Source organism: Chelonia mydas, chromosome 8, assembly GCF_015237465.2.
Source record: "Chelonia mydas isolate rCheMyd1 chromosome 8, rCheMyd1.pri.v2, whole genome shotgun sequence".
In the NCBI taxonomy this organism is placed as follows: Eukaryota; Metazoa; Chordata; order Testudines; family Cheloniidae; genus Chelonia; species Chelonia mydas.
In genome coordinates this window covers 53,917,435-53,938,059 of record NC_057854.1, presented here as the reverse complement: position 1 = coordinate 53,938,059, position 20,625 = coordinate 53,917,435, and the positions used below count along the sequence as shown (strand labels likewise).

The 20,625-nt window shown below is 45.4% G+C and overlaps 1 protein-coding gene and 1 long non-coding RNA gene across 2 annotated transcripts in view; one reads left to right on the top strand and one right to left on the bottom strand.

Annotated features, from left to right (window-relative positions):
• Window positions 1-38: 38 nt before the first annotated feature.
• On the top strand, window positions 39-7,508 carry ARPC5 (actin related protein 2/3 complex subunit 5). The gene is made up of 4 exons (XM_007061132.4): window positions 39-303; window positions 2,306-2,378; window positions 4,714-4,890; window positions 6,213-7,508. The coding sequence occupies exons 1-4, from the start codon at window positions 161-163 to the stop codon at window positions 6,273-6,275; spliced, it is 456 nt and encodes a 151-aa protein (XP_007061194.1). The 5' UTR covers window positions 39-160; the 3' UTR covers window positions 6,276-7,508.
• The window catches only part of LOC119566954, a 30,772-nt gene continuing 11,468 nt past the window's right edge, over window positions 1,322-20,625 (bottom strand). The window contains exons 4-6 of the long non-coding RNA XR_005226553.2: window positions 12,863-13,057; window positions 7,621-12,299; window positions 1,322-4,107 (exon numbers count right to left, since the gene is read on the bottom strand). This is a non-coding gene — a long non-coding RNA (uncharacterized LOC119566954). The remainder of the gene's footprint in view (window positions 4,108-7,620; window positions 12,300-12,862; window positions 13,058-20,625) is intronic.

Here is a 20,625-nt window from a genome sequence, read left to right as displayed (position 1 = left end):
TCGATCGAGCGCGATCTTTCCTGCTGCGCGTGAGCGGAAGTGGGAGGCGGAAGGAACTCTGCTACCTGCGCATGCGCAGTGTTGCTCGCTGCGGGCAGTAGGGGGCGGGCACCGCCTTGCGGAGGGGAGCGGACGGGAGGCGCCGGTAGGTTCTGGGGCGATGGCGAAGAACACGGTGTCCTCTGCGCGCTTCCGCCGCGTGGATGTGGATGAGTATGACGAGAACAAATTCGTGGACGAGGAGGATGGAGGCGACGGCCAGGCCGGGCCAGACGAGAGCGAGGTGGACTCGTGCCTGCGGCAATATCCTTCCGCCAACGCCGGAGAAAGAGTCCTGGCCCCTGGCGCTGAGGCTAGGAGCGCGAGGGGAGGAGGGGGCTGGCCCCCTGCCCCGCCCTGCCCTGCCCCGTTCCGTGCCGAGCCCTGGGGCGGAGAGGGGTCCCCAGCCCTCTACTGAGCCTACCAGGCTTGTAGGATGCCCAGGGCACAGGAAGGGGGATGGGGCTCGCCTGTGCCACCCTGCACTGAGTGTGCCAGGGTCTTGCTGGCCTGGAAAGTTACTGTCTAGGGGAAGGGGGAGAGGATCCTCCATGTCCAATGCTCAGATTCACCACAGCCCTCTCTCTCTCGAACTGGTCTCCCCTGTACATCTGTGGCTCCCTAGGGGCAGGCTTCAGGTTGGGCAAGGACAGCCAATACCACCTAGCCCCACAGAATGACATAAATGACTGTTGTCTTTGAGTGTAAGTGCAGGAGTAGGAAACAAGGTTAAAACCCAGGTGTTAGGTTCTTAAACAATAGATTTTCAATTAAATGTGTTCCAAACAATGTAAAACTTCCTAGCGTGTCTCTGTCTAATCCCTGGCTTGAGCACCCTGCCATCCATGGAGACAGTTGCCCCTGTACAATTGTATTTATATATGTTAATATCAGTCAGCTTTTTTTATTTCCAGTTCTCTGGGGCGGGAAGACACTTGAGGATGTGGTCTTGTCTGACCTTACAAGAGCAGGAGGGAGGGGCAAAGAGAAAGCCCTGCCCTCAAACCCCTTTTCTTAGGCTTCAGGGTTGGAGGAAGTGTGCACTCTGTGTGGCTTTCCTTTTATGGGAATAATTGCACCCAGTCGGTGACAATCTAATTGCTTTTCACTTCCACATATTAAAGCATTTCTCTTCAGGAGTGCCTTTTCAAGGCGAGGCTGAACCACATAGGATTAATGACAGGTTTCAGAGTAGCAGCCGTGATAGTCTGTATTCGCAAAAAGAAAAGGAGTACTTGTGGCACCTTAGAGACTAACCAATTTATTTGAGCATAAGCTTTCGTGAGCTACAGCTCACTTCAACAGATGCATTCAGTGAAAAATACAGTGAGGAGATTTATATACACACAGATCATGAAAAAATGGGTGTTTATCGTGCACACTGTAAGGAGAAAAGGAGTAATGGGTTTTGTGATTCAGTTTTGGCAATTCCTGGAGGTGGGGGGAAAAAAACCTGAAAGGCAAATTTCTATGCTCAAAACTGTGAAACCTTTTAAGAAAATTCAAGTGGGAGCTGCTTAGCTTCCTTTTCTGTACAGTCAGCAGGAAGCCTGAATTACCTGTGTCTCTAGAGCATGTTTTGTGCTCCTTCTGGTTCATGACAGTGATGAAGGCAGTCTTGGAATCTTGTTGTTCTATAATGAACTCCATCTGTGGTGCATATTAGTCATGTCACTTAATGCACTACTGGGAGGTTTTTAGATACCACAGTGGTGGATGCAGTATAAGAATCTGAATAGAAAACTCTCCTGAATCATAATCAACTACAGTGTGATGAATTTACTGACAGATTGACCTTTCCTTTCAATGTTTAGTTTGAGGTCCTGACTGATGATATTTTTCCAATTTATGGGCCACAGATGTTCCCACTAACAGTTTATTTCAGCAATCACATTGTTCTGTATTTTGCAAACAGCCGTGCTATAGCTTGTTGCATGATATTTTGCCATTATGTGTGGTGTTTGAAGATAGAATGGGTGGAATGTCTAAATGTTTCTATTATTTGGATCCTTGTTCTGTGATTGGTGCCCTCCAGTACTGAAAACTGTACCACCTTAGTACTGTCCCATTGCTTTTAGTAATTGGCTAGTATTTGTTACCTTACGTTGCACTCACTGAAGTATTCAATATGGAAGATGTTCTCTCAGCAACTCCATAGCTGATATTCCGAGTAATGAACAAGTTCCATGTGAACCCCACTGTACTGTGACTAGCTCTACTGCTTTCCAAGTCCTTGTTTCCCCATCCTTCCTTAACCATTGTTCACAGGGAACATGATGGCTGCATTGCAGGCAGCCCTGAAGAATCCTCCAACCAACACCAAGAACCAAGCAGTAAAGGTGAAGTAATCAATAACTCTCACATTTATATGCCATGCTGTGAATTTTCCTAATTCTTTGTCCTCTATAGATTTCTCACTTCCCCTCTCAAGACTTATTAAGCTCTTCCCTGTTGCCAAACTATACTCTGCCAAAGTAGGCCTATGAAAAAGGCCCCAAAACAGTAGGCACTGATTGGCTACTGTGTTGAGTCCATAATTCTAGCTAACAATAAGAACTTAGAAAATATAAGCACTCCCAGGATAGAGCTTTGACTATACTGTGCACACATACTTGCCTGTTGGACAAGGCTCCCAAAAACTAGTTTTGAGTGTTATGGATGCCCAAAGACTGAACGATGCACAGATAAACTATAGGAATCTACCATACTGTAGCCACCCACACAGCTCTATTTAAAGTGGAGTTCTGCTCTAAGCATTCACTCTGTAAGAATATATCTGTGGGATTCCATGTTTGTTTGTGACACTAGACCAAATTTCCCAGTAAAGATTGCCTCCCCCAACTGCCAGCCCTACAAATTTACTTGGGATTCTGAGAATCACCTAACGATCTTGGTAGCAAGGGCATCATCAAGTAAGAAATTCTGCTGGTAATTTTGCCGTTTTTTACATCTGTGACAATGTTTCCTTCACTAGAATTGCACTGGTATCATTGAAAATATATATATATATATATATATATATAAATACAAAGACATTAGGGTTGCATAGGGGCTACTGTAACTTAATTCTGATGTAGGGGGCAAATAAATCTAAGTTGCTCTCCCACAGTTAAGTTGCTTCTGCAGGGCTAACTGTAGTAAAGTATTAAAACTTCTGACAGTGAAATACACGACACAGTACACATGGGGCAGATCTGCTGTACAAAATAGTGCCATTGTACAAAGTGTTTTTCCACTTGGAAAAAAGACTTAAAATATGACTGGTGTCCCAAAGCCTTGTGAAAACCTGCAGACCTGGCAGCTCTGTCTCGCGAGCTTGTTCTTGGCGTCATTCTTATTTTAGAATAAGAGCCTCCCACCAAATCACTGTTGCTACTACATATCTGAGAGGGCTCACTAAATCAAATGTTCTGATGCATTGTTCTGATGTTCTAAATGCAGGATGTGTCTGCTTATTGGGAAAGATAATGGCTATAATTCCTTTGGGAAGCAACTGCAGACAGTACTTGTTCAGTGGGTTTATACACAGGAGGAATCCATTCTAACAGTTAAGGTTTCTTATATTGCTGCCTCTCAAGTGGTTGAGTGAACAGAGGAAGAAAATTACTTTTTGGGGGAGGGGGAGAAGAGGTTGATGCTTACAGAACGGGTGATGATAGGACCTAGCCATGCTACACAAATTCTTGATCCTGAAATGGCATCAAGGTCAGTTCTCAAAAACAGTTACCTGAAACGTTTGGTGCTAGTAGTTATATTTCAGCATGGATGTGACAGTTCAGCTGCTTTTAACTGTGGCTTCAAATGTTTGGGTTGGCCTCTGTAGATTAAGCAATCATATTACCAGGAACTATTTCATGCTGGTAATGCTGACCGGGCCTTAAAGATATTTTCCAAGGATTTTGTAAAACATTGTGTACACAGAATTAAAGCAGTAGTTATAATACAGTAGTCAATGGGGGAAGAGAAGGAGTAAAGCTAAGGTATCAGACAGTGCTGAGTAGGGATACTTCTGAAATTTGGGAGCAGACTCCTTTAAGATCACTTCTGTTCCACAGCAGTACTGTCCATCTAGACAAAATGTAAAATAAGAGGAGGCTTAGGTTGTGAGAGGAAAGCCAATCAAACCCTTAGTCTTCTTAGTTCAAAAGAAGTTGGAACTTTCCAGCCCATGACACATTAACAGTGATAAAGTTCAGTATAGCCCTTATACAGTACTATGGGTGGAGTCCTGCAAACAAAAGCCAAGCTTGGTGAGCAGAGATAGAAACCTGGAAGAGAACAAGCTTATTACAAACCCAGTGAAGAAAATGAGTGCCTCTTTTTTGAGACTAGCTTCCTTCGCCCAACTGGGGATGCGCTACCTGTTTAACTTATCTAAAACTTAATTTCAAATTAATTACATATGTTAGCTGTAAATTGAAATTCATTTAGAATTATAGATCTTGTAGCAAAGTCAGTTGAGGTCATGCTGTCATAGGGCAGAGGTGGACATCTGTTCTACGGTATGCTTGACAGCTTGGTGTGTGTATGAGCTGCCTTAACAGAACATTTTTGAATTGTTAAAAATAGAAACGTTCTGCCTCCCAGAGCTGAGAGACCATTAACATTTGGCCGCAGACCATGTGAGTATGGATCAGCTCAGTTCCAGGTTATGACTTTTTCCCTCGTTTACAGGATCGTGCAGAAAGCATTGTCCTGAAAGTCCTCATCTCTTTCAAAGCCAATGATATTGAAAAGGCAGTACAATCTCTGGACAAGAATGGAGTTGATCTGCTAATGAAATACATCTACAAGGGATTTGAGAGCCCCTCTGACAACAGCAGTGCTGTGTTACTGCAGTGGCATGAAAAGGTGTGTTGATCGTCTGTCACTTTTGGCCTGATAATTTGCGTTAGCAGAGACCCTTACATCCAGGACTCTGTCTTGAGTCCAATAAGAATCATCCTTTGTGACAAAGTTCCTCCTCTGCCTTGGTGGGTCCTGCGGTTATTAGCAGATTTGCTCGCCTCTGAGATTCACAGCAGCCCTTGCTTGTGGCTCAAACCTGCCATTCACTCAGCTAACCTCATCACTGGCCAGCATAGAGAAAAGGAAGGAGAATAATCCCTACAGTCTCTGGGGGGGGACCTTTCCCTCTGGTAGGACCCACAGTCCAGGTCAAACACTTATCCAGGAAGGGGGAGGGGGATCGGGGGAACCCAGGCCTGCCCTCTACTCCAGGTTCCAGCCCAGGGCCCTGTGGATCACAGCTGTCTACAATGTTTCGTGTAACAGCTGTGTGACAGCTACAACTCCCTGGGCTACTTCCCCATGGCCCCTTCCCAACACCTTCTTTATCCTCACCGCAGGACCTTCCTCCTCATGCCAGGTGGCGTTTGTACTCCTCAGTCCTCCAGCAGCAAACCTTCTCACTCCCTACACCTTGCGCGCCCCTCACTGACTGAAGTGAGGTCCTTTTTAAACCAGGTGCCCTGATTAGCCTGCCTGTCTTAATTGGTTCTAGCAGCTTCTTTATTGGCTCCAAGTGTCCTAATTAGCCTGCCTGCCTTAATTGGTTCCAGCATGTTCCTGATTGTTCTGGAACTGCCCCTGTTATCTTACCCAGGGAAAAGGGACCTGCTTAATCTGGGGCTAATATATCTCCCTTCGATCACTCTTCTGTAGCCATCTGGCCCGACCCTGTCACACCTTCTTCCCCTTAAAATTCCAGTGTTCATATTGCAACAGTTGGGATGGGAAGGACAAGGTTCCCCAGGGAACCATGTGAAATTAATACACACTTCCTACTGCATATTGATGCATGCAGACTTTAGAGGTGAAGTTTGATCATGTATTAGGTAAAAATGAAAATGAGCCATTACACACTTCCTAAAAACTGTCGTCTTGCACCGAGGCAATATAATCTAAAGGTCAAAGCTGGGGACTTAGCTGGGAATAGAACCCAAGAGTCCTGACTCCCCCAGTGACTCTGGCTTGTGCAAGTTATCGAATGCCTGAATCCATTTCTCCATCTATAAAATGAATGTAGTAATGCTTCCCTATTGCAGAATGCTGACGTTTAGTGTCTGCAGAACACTTTGAGATGTTCAAATGAAATGTACTGAAGTCCAAGTAGTAATTGTTTGTCTCTGGTTATTGTGGCTTTATATTAACTGTTACTTCTCTGTTTTCAGGCTCTCGCTGCTGGAGGTGTAGGGTCTATTGTCCGTGTCTTGACTGCCAGAAAAACGGTTTAAGTTCAGCAGCCAGTGACTGCTTGCCATGGGTGTGCAAAATGCTGGTACAATGACCAAAACAACCAAATGCCACTGCTGCCCTGGGGGTAGCATCTGTCTCTCAGCTTGCCTTCTTGCTTCCTCTCTCATATCTATGACAAAATATGCATATCTGAGTTCCTTTTGCTGTTCGGGTAATAATAGAGGTGCCATTTTATTTCTAATAGGAGTATTTGGTACTCTCAAAAGCATTTCAGTGACACATATACAAGTCTTTGTGTAAGATGATTTGCATTCATGTATTATCATGCCAGATTTTGACTTACCTTTCCAAGCAGATACTGAGGGACTCAGGGCAGTGTCTTAATTCTTTAGCTAACCAGGCAGTGTTCAATGTAAGCTGTATGTTTTAAAAGATGGTGCAGCTATTAATGGAAACTGGACTATGCTTCTCCTGTTCAAACTCTGAACCCTACAGCAGCAAGTACAGTAGAAGAACAAGCTCTGGCTCAAAAGAACCAGAATATCCATCCAGTGAGTTGAGTATTTTTTCCTATCTCACATTTATGGTTTATCTCGGTTTCCTTTGATCATTCAAGTCTTGGGTCCACAATGGGAGACTCACACTGTTGCAGAATTGTCTAAGGCATCACAACACAGTTGTATGACATATTTAAGGATGACAGTCCATTTCCCCTGGGCTTTAACCTAGTGAAGCTTTCCTTTTTTGGACCTGAGATCCTGATGAGGAAAAGTAGAAGGGGCTGTTATACAGTTAAATCCCATTGCAGCATGTTGGGGCGGGGCGGGGCGGGGGGGCAAAAAGTGATTGTAGCTAACACAATGTAGTAGCTGCCTTTTGGTAATCTGAGAAATGCAGACTGGTGCCTAATGTGTCCATTGCAAAGCCCCTTGATCGGTGTTCAGGTACATGGGATCCAGAAGAGATTAATTTCTGATCCTAACAGGTACGCACTCCGTGTTATATTTCAGTACAAAGTGACTTGGGTGAATCAAGTCAAGTCCCCAAAAAAGACAGGTGCTTTTTAAAATAAAAATTTTCCAAAGGCCCAGTGCACCCCAGCCCAGGGATAACCTTGAATGTGTCTGACCAGGAGCAAAGCCAGCCTGTGTCTTACATTCACATTTTACACCAGTTTAGGAGGAACTCGTGAAAATCTTTGCTGTTTTTTGATACTTGCTTTTTTTTGTAAAATTATAAAGATCAGATAATAAATTGTCACTGAATATTTATTTAATGTTTCAAATTCCTTGGTGTTAATTGTTCTGATAGCTTTATTTCTGAATTTGGGAAATTCACACAGTAACAGAAGGATTGAGGAAGGAAAAAAGCCGAAATAGTCACCTGACTTCTGCTCTTCACCTCCAATCTTTTTCCTGCCAAGGTTGTTTCCGCAGCAGCACTTTGCACGTGTAAGTAATCATAGGCCTGGATCATATTGTAGCAGTCTTGAATGCTCTACCTAAATCAAGATACGTGGACACCAACACTATTCAAAAATGTAGCTGGCTTTTCCAACTTCATTGGGTCCTTTTTTTGCACACGGACATATCAGTAAGAACAATGAAGAGCTTTTTAAACTCATTCCCCCACCCTACTTTCCTTATGAAAAATGATTAGGTAGGAAAGGAAAAAAACAGTAGCTCCTGAAGTCTCATTCTTGTTAGTTCCTGCTTTTTTTTTTTTTCTTACATCTTTTTTAAGTGCTGAAAACTTTGTGGCTACTTCATGTCTAAGTGAATTCATTTGAATATTTTCATCCTGGCCTAATTCCCAAAGAAATACTCCATCACTGAGCAGTGAATTGCGCGGTCACTTTGAAGTGCTTATGCATAGACTAGTTGCTCTCTGAATAGGACTTAGGCCATTTCAGTGAGTAATGATTTTGGGTGCATCCATTTTTTTGGTGCCCAACTTGACCATTTTAAAGGGGCCTAATTTTTCAAAGGCAGGCACTTTGACAGTCAAGGCTCAAAGATGCCTTAAGTGAGGCAACCAAAGTTACGAGTCACTTTTGAAACTTGCATCTAGCATCTATAGTTTTCTTACCAGTACTAAGTTTACATTTAGTTGTGAATTGGAGTTTGCGGGGAGAAGTCATGAATGTACACGTAAGGATGAGGAATAGTGACATTTGTTCCACTAGGAAAAAAGCTTTCTAAGCTATATTATTTGCATTGAGTGAATAAGTCCAATTTGTTAGCATTGTCAGTGTTTGCTCAACAGTGGTCTCTGCAGTAACTAATTACAGCTCTTCATGTAACTTCGCTCCCTCCATACCAGCTCCATTGCTCTGGTTGGGGAGTGGGGGATCACAACCTGCACTCAAGCAGTTACCTATTTATGCTGCCTTTTCTGAAGTCAGTCTGAGGCACCCAGCAGTGATTTGCCCCACTGCTAGTATCCCCCACCTAATTCAGGTAGTCTTAAACAAAACCAAGATGTACTGACAAATTACAGAAAGAAAAAACAGAAACAAGAGGGCTAGGGACAAAATACTTTGGCTAGTCAAACACAACAGAAAATTTTGGTAATCCGGGCCAAGTTCATGTTGCACAGTGTTAAGATAAAATATGGGAAAATCAGGTTTCTCTCTCGCAGCCTAAAGTCTGTTTCCTTTTCCCAGTTCAGTGTGTCTCACAAAGAAAAGGTGTTAACTAAATCCTCTTACAACTTGTGGGGATCAGTTCTCTGCCCTATTTAACATACACAAAAACAAACATCCTACCAGCATGATGTACTACATATTTTATCTGGCTTTCAGTCAACCAGGTCTGGACAATAGACATTATTCCCATTTCCACTAGTTCATGTACTGTCAGTCTCTTGCTCATTTTAATGATATGAGATACGTTATTTAGGCATGACTGCAGTACATTTAATTCATAGAAATCTATAAATCATATCCAGTTATAGCTGTCTTTAAGGTCTATGTGAGGAGCTGCATAAGGAAGCTTATTACTGAAAGAACACTGCTCTTCCTAGGTCATGGTGTTAATAAAGAGGAAAAACCCAGTACTGAAATTACTCAGCCTGCATTTGAGTGGTTGAGAGAGAAAGAAGATATAAAGCATGACAAGGTCACACTAGTCCTGACATGCAGAAGATGACTTCAAAATTCCAGCTGTACTGAGTAATAAGAGGGCCAGGGTAATAAATGACTGGTTTTAATGTGGCATCAGGCTAGGATAATTCATAGCGCGTTGCTCTGTGAATGGCCCCAAACGAGCTCTATTAACAGAGAAATAATTGTATAGTTTGTCTACTTCCTATAATGTTCAGTTTTACTTACAATGACTATCTACTACCGTGCACTACTTAGCCTGTAAAGGAGCCAAGGCCTTTCACATTGCCTTATACACAGATTTTTCAATGGGATCTCCCTGTACTCCTGCAACATGTCCACCTTTTACAAAAGGCAGAACTACTCCAGCAAATAGGGAAACCTGCGTAGGCATTCATAGGCTTTTAGGGTTGTCACCTTTTCAGCAGGGAAAATATGAATCAAGCCCCGTCCCTTAAGGTAACGCTCACTCTTCCCAAAGTGGATAATTCTAATCTCATCTATACAAGGTTAGTTGGCAGACTCATCTCTCTTAATATGTCCTCCACCTCGCTTTCTATTCCTGCTGTCCCCTGTTCATACTTATACTCCTCCAGCTAGTTCCCATCTCTTTAGATGCCTTTTCTTCACTATCCCCCTTTGCCTCTGAAAGTAAGGTCCATCATACCTGATTCTGCCATTCCTTCCTCCTTCTAGCCAATGTTAGTGGTGGCTCACTTTCTTCCATCCTAAATTCAAAGACCTGATTATGATCTAGCAGGCAGTGACTCTGAAAAAGATTTGGGGGGGATCCTTGTAGATAATCAGCCGAACATGAGTTCCGAGTGTGATGCTGTGGCCAAAAGAGCGAATGCATCCTGGAATGCCTAAACCGGAATCTTGAGTAGAAGCAGAAAGGTTATTTTACTTCTGTATTTTGCACTGGTATGACAACTTCTGGAATGCTGTGTTCAGTTCTGGAGCCCACAATTCAAGAAGGATGTTAATGAATTAGAGAGGGTTCAAAAAAGAGCCACAAGAATGATTAAAGGATTAGAAAACACACTTTATAGTGATAGACTCAAAGAGCTGAATCTATTTAGATTAACAAAGAAAAGATTAAGAGGTGACTTGATTACAATCTGAGTATCTACATGGGGAGCAAATATTTAGTAATGGGCTCTTCAGTCTAACCGAGAAGGGTATAACATGATTCAGTGTGTGGAAGTTGAAGCTAGACATATTCAGACTGTAAATAAGGTGTACATTTTTAACAGTGAGAGTAATTAACCATTGGAACAATTTACTAAGGGTCGTGGTGAATTCTCTGTCACTCACAATTTTAAAATTGAGATTGGATATTTTTCTAAAAGATCTGCTCTAGGAATAATTTTGGGTACGTTCTATGACCTATGCTATACAGGAGGTCAGACTAGATCAGGGGTTCTCAAACTGGGGGTCGTGAGGTTATTACGCTGGGGGTTGTGAGCTGTCAACCTCCACCCCAAACCCTGCTTTGCCTCCAGCATTTATAATAGTGTTAAATATATTTTAAAAGTGTTTTTAATTTGTAAGGTGGATCGCACTCAGAGGCTTGCTATATGAAAGGGATCACCAGTACAAAACTTTGAGAACCACTGGACTAGATGATCACACTGGTCTTCCTAGCCTTGGAATCTATGAACTGAGCTAGGCACTGTACACACATCTTTGAAATCAACTGATGCTAGAATGTGTCAGCTACCTTCAGGTGGCACTAGATATTCCAAGGCAGCAAGGACAGCTACATCTCGATGCCATGGATTGATTGCTATAAATATCTATGTGTCTTCTGCATGTGATGTGTTAAGTAAAAGAAGATGCGTATAGATGTACGTGAGTATGGGATAAACAGTAAATGGGTAGAGTTGTGACTATTATTTGTATATTGCACATTTCATCTATCTAGGACACAGAAGTTCCAGTCATTAGAAGAGGGGGAAATAATCTCAAATTAAAAAATATATATTCCTGGTGTCCTGAAACAAATAAGAGAACCAGTTGATTCAGAGAAGAGAGAATCTGCTAGAATCCAACAGAGGAAATAAGGTTTATTTTCTTTCAAAAATTCTATAGTGATGTTTAACTTCAACAACATTTTCTCACCGCTAAATGAGGGTCAAGGATTTATTAAGACACAATGTATACAATGATCACTTTGCGCACCACTGAAATGCAGCCACCTCTGAGGTGAAAGACAGCAGCTGTTAACAATGCAAAGCAACATTTTAGTTACAGGAATTAGAGAATACTCTTTTCAACTGAAATTGCAGGGGGTATTTAGCTACATAAAATATTATTAACCTGATAACCCAAGAGAGTGGGTTTATCATTCTCTGCTCTTATGAAAAGTCCGAAACCTAAGGAATTAAAATTAATAGGAGCTTTTAAAAACTGAGTTGGCACTTCAGAAATGAAAACGCTGCTTTGAGGGGAATTCTAGGGCATGTCTGATGTGCTCTTCATTTTCTGAGACCCACGGCTGAAATGTCTGCAGGCCTGGGCACAATTCAATTGTCGGAGTAGAATTTGTTGCCTGATTTCCCTTCCTCCAGAATTCAGGCATATTCCCAAGGGCCTGGGCAGCAGCCCCTCCATGCATCTCCACAAAGATCCTTCCAGAAGCCTTTCACAATGGAAAGAAGGAAAGGGAGCTTCACTAGCACCCCATCAATAAACCAAACAATTCCACCCTCTGTATCATACAATGTAACCAACTTACCAGCTGTGTGTACACCCCTCTGCCCATCTTCAGATCTAGAACAAGATCACTCAGTAGGGTATCCCAGCATGTGTCCTCTCCCCCAGTAACTACAACCCAATGTTGGCACACTTCCCTGCAATACGTCCTGCCACTGGTATGCTCTGTTCCCCTCCAGTGCTGTGCTGTGCCTCCAAGAAGATCCCACTGATCACGTTTCTCTCATGATTTAAAGACTTTCTGGTAGAAGGAATATTGTCAAGTTAGAGGGCAGCACGGGGGCTAACGAGTCTGGAGTAGAAGTCCTAGCATTGCCGGTGACTCTTAGGCAAGTCACTGAACTGCTATGTGCTTCCTATTTCTCCAGCAGTGAACTAGGGAATCACACACACCTGTCTGACATGAACAGGCAGTTATGGTGCTAGGCTGGGACTGGAGAGACTAGAGCTCATGTTCCCTTCTCCACTGCAGACTTCCTGTGTGACCTTGGGCAAATCACTCAATCTCTCTGTGCTAGGGATCCCCAGCGGTACAATGGAGATAATAGCATCTCCCTACCTCACAGGAGTGTTGTGAGGATAACTACACTGAAGAGTGTGAGGCGCTCAGATACTATGGTAAGGAGCTATAGAAGTACGTAAGATAGGTCTCACAGGGCTGGTTAGAAGGCCCATTCAGAAAGTGCTTGCTGGTTCTTGGATGAAGACAGTCATGGATAGGTGAAGTGGTGCTATTCTTTTCTCCCTTTGGCTCTGCCATCTCCTCCTTTTAGTACACAATGACATGAATGAGGGTAACCTTACCTGGGAGTGTCTGAATGGCTTTGGATGCTAGTTGTTGGGAAAGGATGGTTGCATAGTCACGAATTGTCAGGTGAGCTGCAGACGTGGAGCAGCTCTTTCCAATACAGCAGTGAGGATTCTTCTGGGCGGAGACCACAATTGCATCACACTGTGCCACCCTGATGCCATCCATGGCTGTGTCACCCATGGGGATTGCTAGCAGGAGGAAAAGGGCAAAAAGCAACTGATTAGTTGTGGGGGCCAGACAGTAACCACGCCAATCAATAATATTCTAGTCAGAGAAGCTAAACCTTTCTCAGTCTCCGTAAATCTGCTTTGAACTGTGCAGCCATGCAAAACAGGGAAAGGTGATCCATCGCTGAGGCTGAGAGAAGCCAGTTCACTGACTAATACAGCACAGAGAGCAGAGAGCCATAACTTCATCCTATGGCTGAAGTGTATCCTGGAATCAAATAAGCTCTGAGTTCTACAGTGTGGCCTAGCTCTTCCATCATCTCATCAATGGAATTGCAGCCTGTAAAGTCTATAAGGCCAAACATGCAATGTATTAGCTTGAGCTGTGCGGCAAACACACCTGGTACATGCGGGAGTCTGTGGTTGCTATAGGCCGTATTGCCCTACAGTCTGCAGTTTAAGCAAATTAGGCATGGCCTTGGGGGTGCCTGGCAAGTTGTTTCATGTGACCTTTGGGTGGACAAATGCTGTGCACTCTTGCTTTCTATGCAGTGGAATTGTTGGGATTTATGCATTGCCCCATATAGCATCAGGAAATGCCTGACTGATCACCAGTAGTATTGGATGGGACCCTAATAAGGCTACCTTTTTCCCTCCAGCAAAGGCAGAATTCTACTGCTTCAAGACTGGTTGTGAGGGAAAGGGAGAGAACACATGCTTTATGGGTAGCTGAGTCCTTCCCTCAAACCAGCTAATCAAAATGGGGGAAAGGGAGAGTAATCACTTTCTTTAAAAACCGGTCAGAATATTTGTGGGAACCGGAGGCCTGCGGGCCACACAGTCGTCTTGTTCATTAGATTGACAGCACAAGCACAAAGGGAAATGAATTGAACGAATTATTTATTTTTTGTATTGCGGTACCCCCTTGGCACTCCAGTCATGGACTAGGACCCCATTGTGCGAGGCTCTGTGCAGGTACAGAACTAAAAGACACTCCCTGCCTGCACCAAAAAAATTACAATCTAATTACATTTGGCACGTACTGGCTAGTTCAGGGGCTTTGGGGATACGGAGTCTTTCACTCTAGATCACTAAATCAAACAGAGGCAAGATCAGTACTTGTTATCATCTACTGACTGTTTGAGGGCACATCTGAAATGAATTTGTGGCTCTCAATCCAGTTCCTACTGAACATGTGTCCAAATCACAAAAGCCATCATCCTAGTTGACCCCCCCTTCTAGCTAGAGCTGGGGTGGGCAAACTTTTTGGCCTGAGGACCACATCTGGGTATGGAAATTCTATGGTGGGCCATGAATGCTCATGAAATTGGGGGTTGGGGTGCAGGAGAGGGTGAGGGCTCCAGCTGGGGGTGCGGGCTCTGGGTGGGGCCAGAAATTAGGAGTTCAGGGTGCGGGAGGGGGCTCCAGGCTGGGGAAGAGGGTTGGGGTGCGGGTGAGGGCTCTGGGGTGGGGCCAGAAATGAGTTGAGGGAGTGGGAGGGGGCTCTGGGCTGGGGCAGGGGTTTGGGGTGTGGGTGGGGGAGTGAGGGGTGCGGGCTCTAGGGTGCAGGAGGAGGCTCTGGGCTGGGACCGATGGGTTCAGAGGGCAGGACAGGGATCACGGCTGGGGCAGGGGGTTGGGGTGCGGAAAGGGTCAGGGGTACAGGCTCTGGGCAGCACTTACCTCAGGCAGCTCCCGGAAGCAGCCCGTGGGAGCTGCAGGAGCCGCACGGAGCAGGACAAGCCCCCTGACCCTGCTCCCTGGCAGGAGCTTGTGGGCCTCATTAAAACGTCTGAAGGTCTGGATGCAGCCCCGGGCCGTAGTTTGCCCACCCCTGGAATACAGCCACCAAGGACTGAAGGGATTATGGATACTGAACTATGTTCTCTCCATTCACCCCTATAAACAGTCCATTCAGAATAGGTTGAATCATAGTAGAGTAGGGTTGGAAGAGACCTCAGGCGGTCATCTAGTCCAATCCCCTGCTCAAAGCAGGACCAACCCCAACTAAATGATCCCAGTCAGGGATTTGTCAAGCTGAGCCTTAAAAACCTCTAAAGATGGAGATTCCACTACCTCTCTAGGTAACCCATTCCAGTGCTTCACCACCCTCCTAGTGAAATAGTTTTTCCTACATGGTAGGTGGGACAAGACCTCCTTTGGTTGCTCTGGAGTTTTTCAAAGCAAAACATGGGTGATGACATTCTGCTCTCACTCAGTCCCTGCTGTACCTATTCTATGGATCTTCAGATCTCCAGGCTGTCCACACGGCACCTTTCACAAGCACTGAGTTCACTGTAACATGAACAAGATGCACACTTTGTAACGGGGGACATGAACATTTTGATTTTGGGGCTCATCTTTGCTCCCAGGTGGTGCAGATTTTAACTGGCTGACGTGTGCCCATCAGGAACTTCTCTAACACAGCAGTTACAACAACGTAAGCTGTTACAGTGAGAAAGTGACAGAGACAGGAAGTAGTGAGGAGGCACAAAGGGCTAGTAATTATAACTGCTGGGGTGGGAGCTGATTCACTGGATGTAGGCAGCATAGGCGAGGAGGGCTGTGAGATGCACTTTTTCAAGGAGATTGAGAAAAACTAAAAGGCGGGAGGGAGGGGAAACAGGGCGAGAAAAGGGAGCAGGGATGAAAAAAACTGAAAGCCAAAATAGTTTTGGTTTCTGAAAGTTGCCTCAATGCCTTTTTACACTTCCCTTGAAACATCTAGTGTATTGTGAGCAGCTCCGATCATTGTTGATGTTTGTGGCGCTAGCTTCTGGGACACACCTATGGCATGGAGCCTTGGTGCTGCCTAGATTGCATGGCACCAGCCACACTGCAGATTGTGGCAGGCGCACTTCCCACTCTGCTCCCATTGGCCTTAGTGTGTAGAAACTGCCCCTTATCTACTTCCCATCCCACTTCTGCAATGGCTGAGCACAGACCACTGCTTTACTATCCCTTGTAACAGCCAAGGACTAACTCCTCCACCAACTGGAGGTTTCTCTATCAATTCAGGGACAGATGAGGTCTAAGAACTGACAAAGACCTTGAACATGGCTGGGAAGGAGACCCAGACATTTACCAACAGGGAGAACGGCAGTGCCAGGAGAGCGTAGCAGCACAGCAGTGAGCCTCTGAAGATCCCAGGAGCCGGACACACTGCTGGGCCCCGAGTGCTCTGGCAGCCTACATAGCTACTACTGAGAGCAGAATGTCATATCACCCACGTTAAAGTTTTGCTTTAAAAACTCCAGAGCAACCAAAGGAGGCCTTGTCCCCCTGCCAGTGTCTGAACAGGAGCCAGCACAGCTGGCCCCTCACTGGTTGCAGCCATAGTGTGTGATTCAGGGATGTGGGTGAGTGTCTGGGAGGCAATCTTCAAAGTCCATAACACATCCTGATTCGGGCACATCCCGTTCCCACCCACAGCCTGCTGCACCTCTGAGATCACAAGCCATTTTCTGCTGTAATCCATTATGCAGAGGCAGAGGGCCCGGTCTGAGGCCCAACCCTTTGCCCTCATGCATAGCAGTAACAGCCAGGCACAGCTTCGTCCTGTTGTAATCAACCCCTCACTGAAGCGAGAAAACAGGATTCTGGTGAATTTGCCCCACTACGTCGCAGATGAAGCAATACGTACCGCAGGGAACCTGGGAAAGGCCTTGGAGCTGTGGTTCCCTGATACTAAGGGCTAATGCAGAAAATGATTCACCTGTTGAGGCAGACAATCGGTCAACAATCTCTCACACAAGATCCATCGCTCACCTAATTTATAGGCATCCTGGCCAGCAGCAATTGGCCTGAAAGCAGAGAGGATGTTTTCAAAGAAGAAGGGCACACTGATCTCAGCCCTTCCTGTTTCTGTAGTAGATAAATTGTGTTTCATGCCATTTACTGTGTATGTATGTTTCAGATGCAACCTTAGAAACGAATGTCCTGTCTCCTCTGCGTAGACACTGAAGAGCCAATTGTTCTTGTTGAGAATAGAGTTATTAGTCCAGGTGTTCCTGACAAAATTCTCCCTTCCCCCTGCGCTTTGCTCTGATTGGTTTTCTTCCCACCTGAGAGGTGCCTATATTTCAGCAGTGCTGTAGAGCAACAATTCTACGCGTCCATTGGGCTGGGAGGAGTCAAGGAAAGTAAAATAGGGAGCTCATTCAGGATCATAGAAAGGCCGTGGAGTAGGTTTGGGGGTGAAGGTGGTATGGAGTTTGCCGAGTGCTTTGGTACAAAGGGTGCTTTGTGAGCTATTAATCAGCACATCTTGTCAATAATAACTGAGCTCCTAAAGAAGCATGCATTGCTGCACAGCTGGAAGGCCTCACCCCCAGTCCCACTGAGTCACCTGCTCCCAGGGTGCTTGCATTGTTCTTGGACTCTCCTCTCATGCTCCTCGTATTATTACAGAAGGGGGGTGTTAGTATTATAGAATCAGGGTTACCTGGAGGCGGTTTTAGCCGTAGAGTCTGGCATTTGACTGGGCCCTTACACAGAGAAGGGGATTAATGTGCAAAGTATACACCCTGCATTAGTCTCTCATGTTCATAAGCAAGGCAATCATGCCACCTCACTACGGGGATCCTCTAGGAAGTGCCGCCCCACAGATTTCCATTCTGATCTCTCCCCACAACAAACCAGCCCACTCCTTCAATCCCCTCACAACAGTCTCCCTGAACACCCTTCCCACCTGCCCCTTCCCCATTCTACTCCATCCCCCAAATCCCCTTACAACTTCACTAACTACAGGTGGGGCACGTCTGCCTCCCTGCTGGGCCCTACAATCCCCAGCTGAATGGATAGGGCTAAATTCTACACTGCCCTTTGTCACATGAGATCTCATTGGCTTCAACGGGGTAGCCCTGGGTGAGCCACTGCAGAATTCGGCCTGTGGAGGAAGGGGAGGGAGCACAAAATCACCTCTCCAAATCAGTCCAGACATTGAAAGCTTTTGTTGTAGATCAAGGGCTGGGCTGCGATTGGTGAAGATTCTGAATCAGGCCAATCCAGTCTGTCCTTAATACCCAGCCTTTGGACCTTGGCGGCAACCTTCACGAAAGAGTCTGCACGGTGAAAGTTGGTAGCTGTAACAATGAAGTGGTGTAACAGTGAAGCAGCTGTGTGCACCTTTCACTGCTCTGTCCATCCTGGAGGCATCCCAGGAATCCAGCAGCACAGTCTCTGCTCTGGGGTGATGGGAAAGGAGAGATTCCCCCAGAGAGGCGTGGACTTGGAATCCCCCATCATGCAGCAAAGCAGTCACCATGCTTCTCCCCTCCTTGTTCTCTGCTCCAGTAATGGCCACCATTTGCATCAAGTTAGACAAGCACCTGCATGTCAGGAACGGTCTAGTTATTATGCAGTCCTGCCACGAGTGCAGGGAATTGGACTAAAAGTCCTCTCAAGGTCCCTTCCAGTCCTATCCTCCTATGATTCTATGATCATCTATAGTAAATAAAACTCACTGCACACAGAGCACTTGGCAGAAGTTTTCAGTTTCCATGGCTCTACATCCTTCCCCTTTTACCAGTCTGAGAGTTAATAATAATCAGCTATTGTGTATTGCTGCTGTGTACACTTAAAGCAGCTGCCGCATTCTATCCTCAGAAGTGGCTGCATTTCAGTAGGCCAAATATAGTCTTAGCTTTCTCACCAGGGTGCCGCAAAGCTCAATGTTTGTAGTGTATTCTAAGAACCCCAGGGGCAAAATGCTACCATACTGAATTGCTTGGTCTCCTTGAAATTTACCATGAAGGAGAATGAAAAAGATTATACGATATAAATCAGGTTGAGAAGGTGCCAAGAGGAAGCAATTCCAGCTCTGGCACTAGAAGCTGAAATAAACTCATACCAGCTTGGGTTCATTGGTTGCTTAGTTTCTATTTTAATAGAGGAAAAATTAATAGACTAGAATGAAGGTTGCTGTGTGCATCGCAGTGTGTATGTACCTTTCAGAGGCTCTCACCTTTCTTTCAGTTGTTATTGCATAAGAAAGCTACCGCTCACACGGATAAAGCTCCTGGTCCATTGCAATCAACCGTCTATGTTTGTAGTAGTGCTCGCCCTTTGGAAAAGTTTATTTATATTACAGAAGCACTTAGAAGCTCCAACGGAGATCAGCACCCCAAGCATTAGCAGAGCTTACCACCTACATAGACAGGATGGACAAAGACTGGAAGGGAAAGCTGAGGGACAGAACAGAGAGGTGAAGTGACTTGGCCAGTGTCACAGAGCAAGACAGTGACAGCGCCAGGAGTAGAACCAAGGGCTCCCAAGTACTGTACCAGTGCAGTGCCCTTTGGGGATCTGTAATCCAATGTGAAACGCTCCATGAAATAACAAACAAGAAACATCCGTGAGTTTTAAATTACTCTTGTACAAAAGACACCAACAGGCCCCGCAGAAGAGGGTTTCCATACTTAAAGAGTTTGTTTTCCCATCCCTTTCCTTCCATGTCACTTCACTTGCTCGCAGACTTCACTTCCCCTTGCCTGAGGCACAAGAAGATCACAGTCCCCTCTGTGTTGCTCGGGGTTGCTATAGCGATCCCACCAGAGCAGGCTGTGCCTGAGTAGAGGCTGACAGGGGCTCAGCTTGTAACCTGAGAGAGAGAGCGCGAGCGCGAGCTGGCAGGTTGGAGATGCTTTGTATTGTGTTTCTGATTGAAAATGAGTCATTGGTTCTCAGGAGTACAGATTTCCTCCCGCCACCCACTCTCAAAAGCAGATATCAGACAAAAGAATTTCCAGCAGGATTATCCACGGCTGCATAAGAGTTACTTAGGCTGTAGCCAAGGAGCTGGAGCTTTAAAAACAACACATTGCTCTTCTGTATCCCCTGATCTGACAATACTTTAGAAAGAAAGGTAAAGATAAATATCCCTATTTTACAGATGGGGAAACTGAGGCACGGAGGTACAGTAATTTGCCCAAGGATACAGAGGTACAGTAACCAAGGAAAGTAACCAGCAGAGCTGGGAACAGAATGCAGCCACTTGACTCCCAGGCTAATGCTGTCTGCACTGGTCTGTACCGCCTCCCTTCCGGTCAATTTAGTGCTGGTGAAAGGGGCCAAATTCACAGACTCTGAAGACCGAAATCCTCTGCCAATCTGCTGCCTTGCCTTTCTTGTCTTGTGAGGAAACCTGTAGGCCCAGACAGAGCTAGTGTAACCCACACACCTCCTGGGTATGGTGTTCTCCCCCTTCTAGTGACACCAAGACCACTTAGAGCGAGAGAGATAAAATGAGTCTGCCCTACAACCTTAGCTAACAGGCAGTTGGCTTTTAGCTCATGCGGTAGAGGCTCACGCTTTAAGCTTCCAGATGTCCCTGGTTCGATCCTGCCCGCCGCCGACTAGGGTCTGTCAGCGTTTCACTAGTACCTGAGCCAGGAAGAACGCAATGCACAGAAAAAGGGAGACGAAACAGTTCTTCCCATGTAAAAAGAAGTCATATGTGGTTGAGCAAAGCTCTGGAAAGATCCCGTCTGTCCTGCTCTCGACAGGACAAGTGCACTTGAAGCACAGGACAAAGGAGAGGTGGAGTCATGGGACTGTAGTAATTGCATGGCTGACGGTGTCAGCTTCCA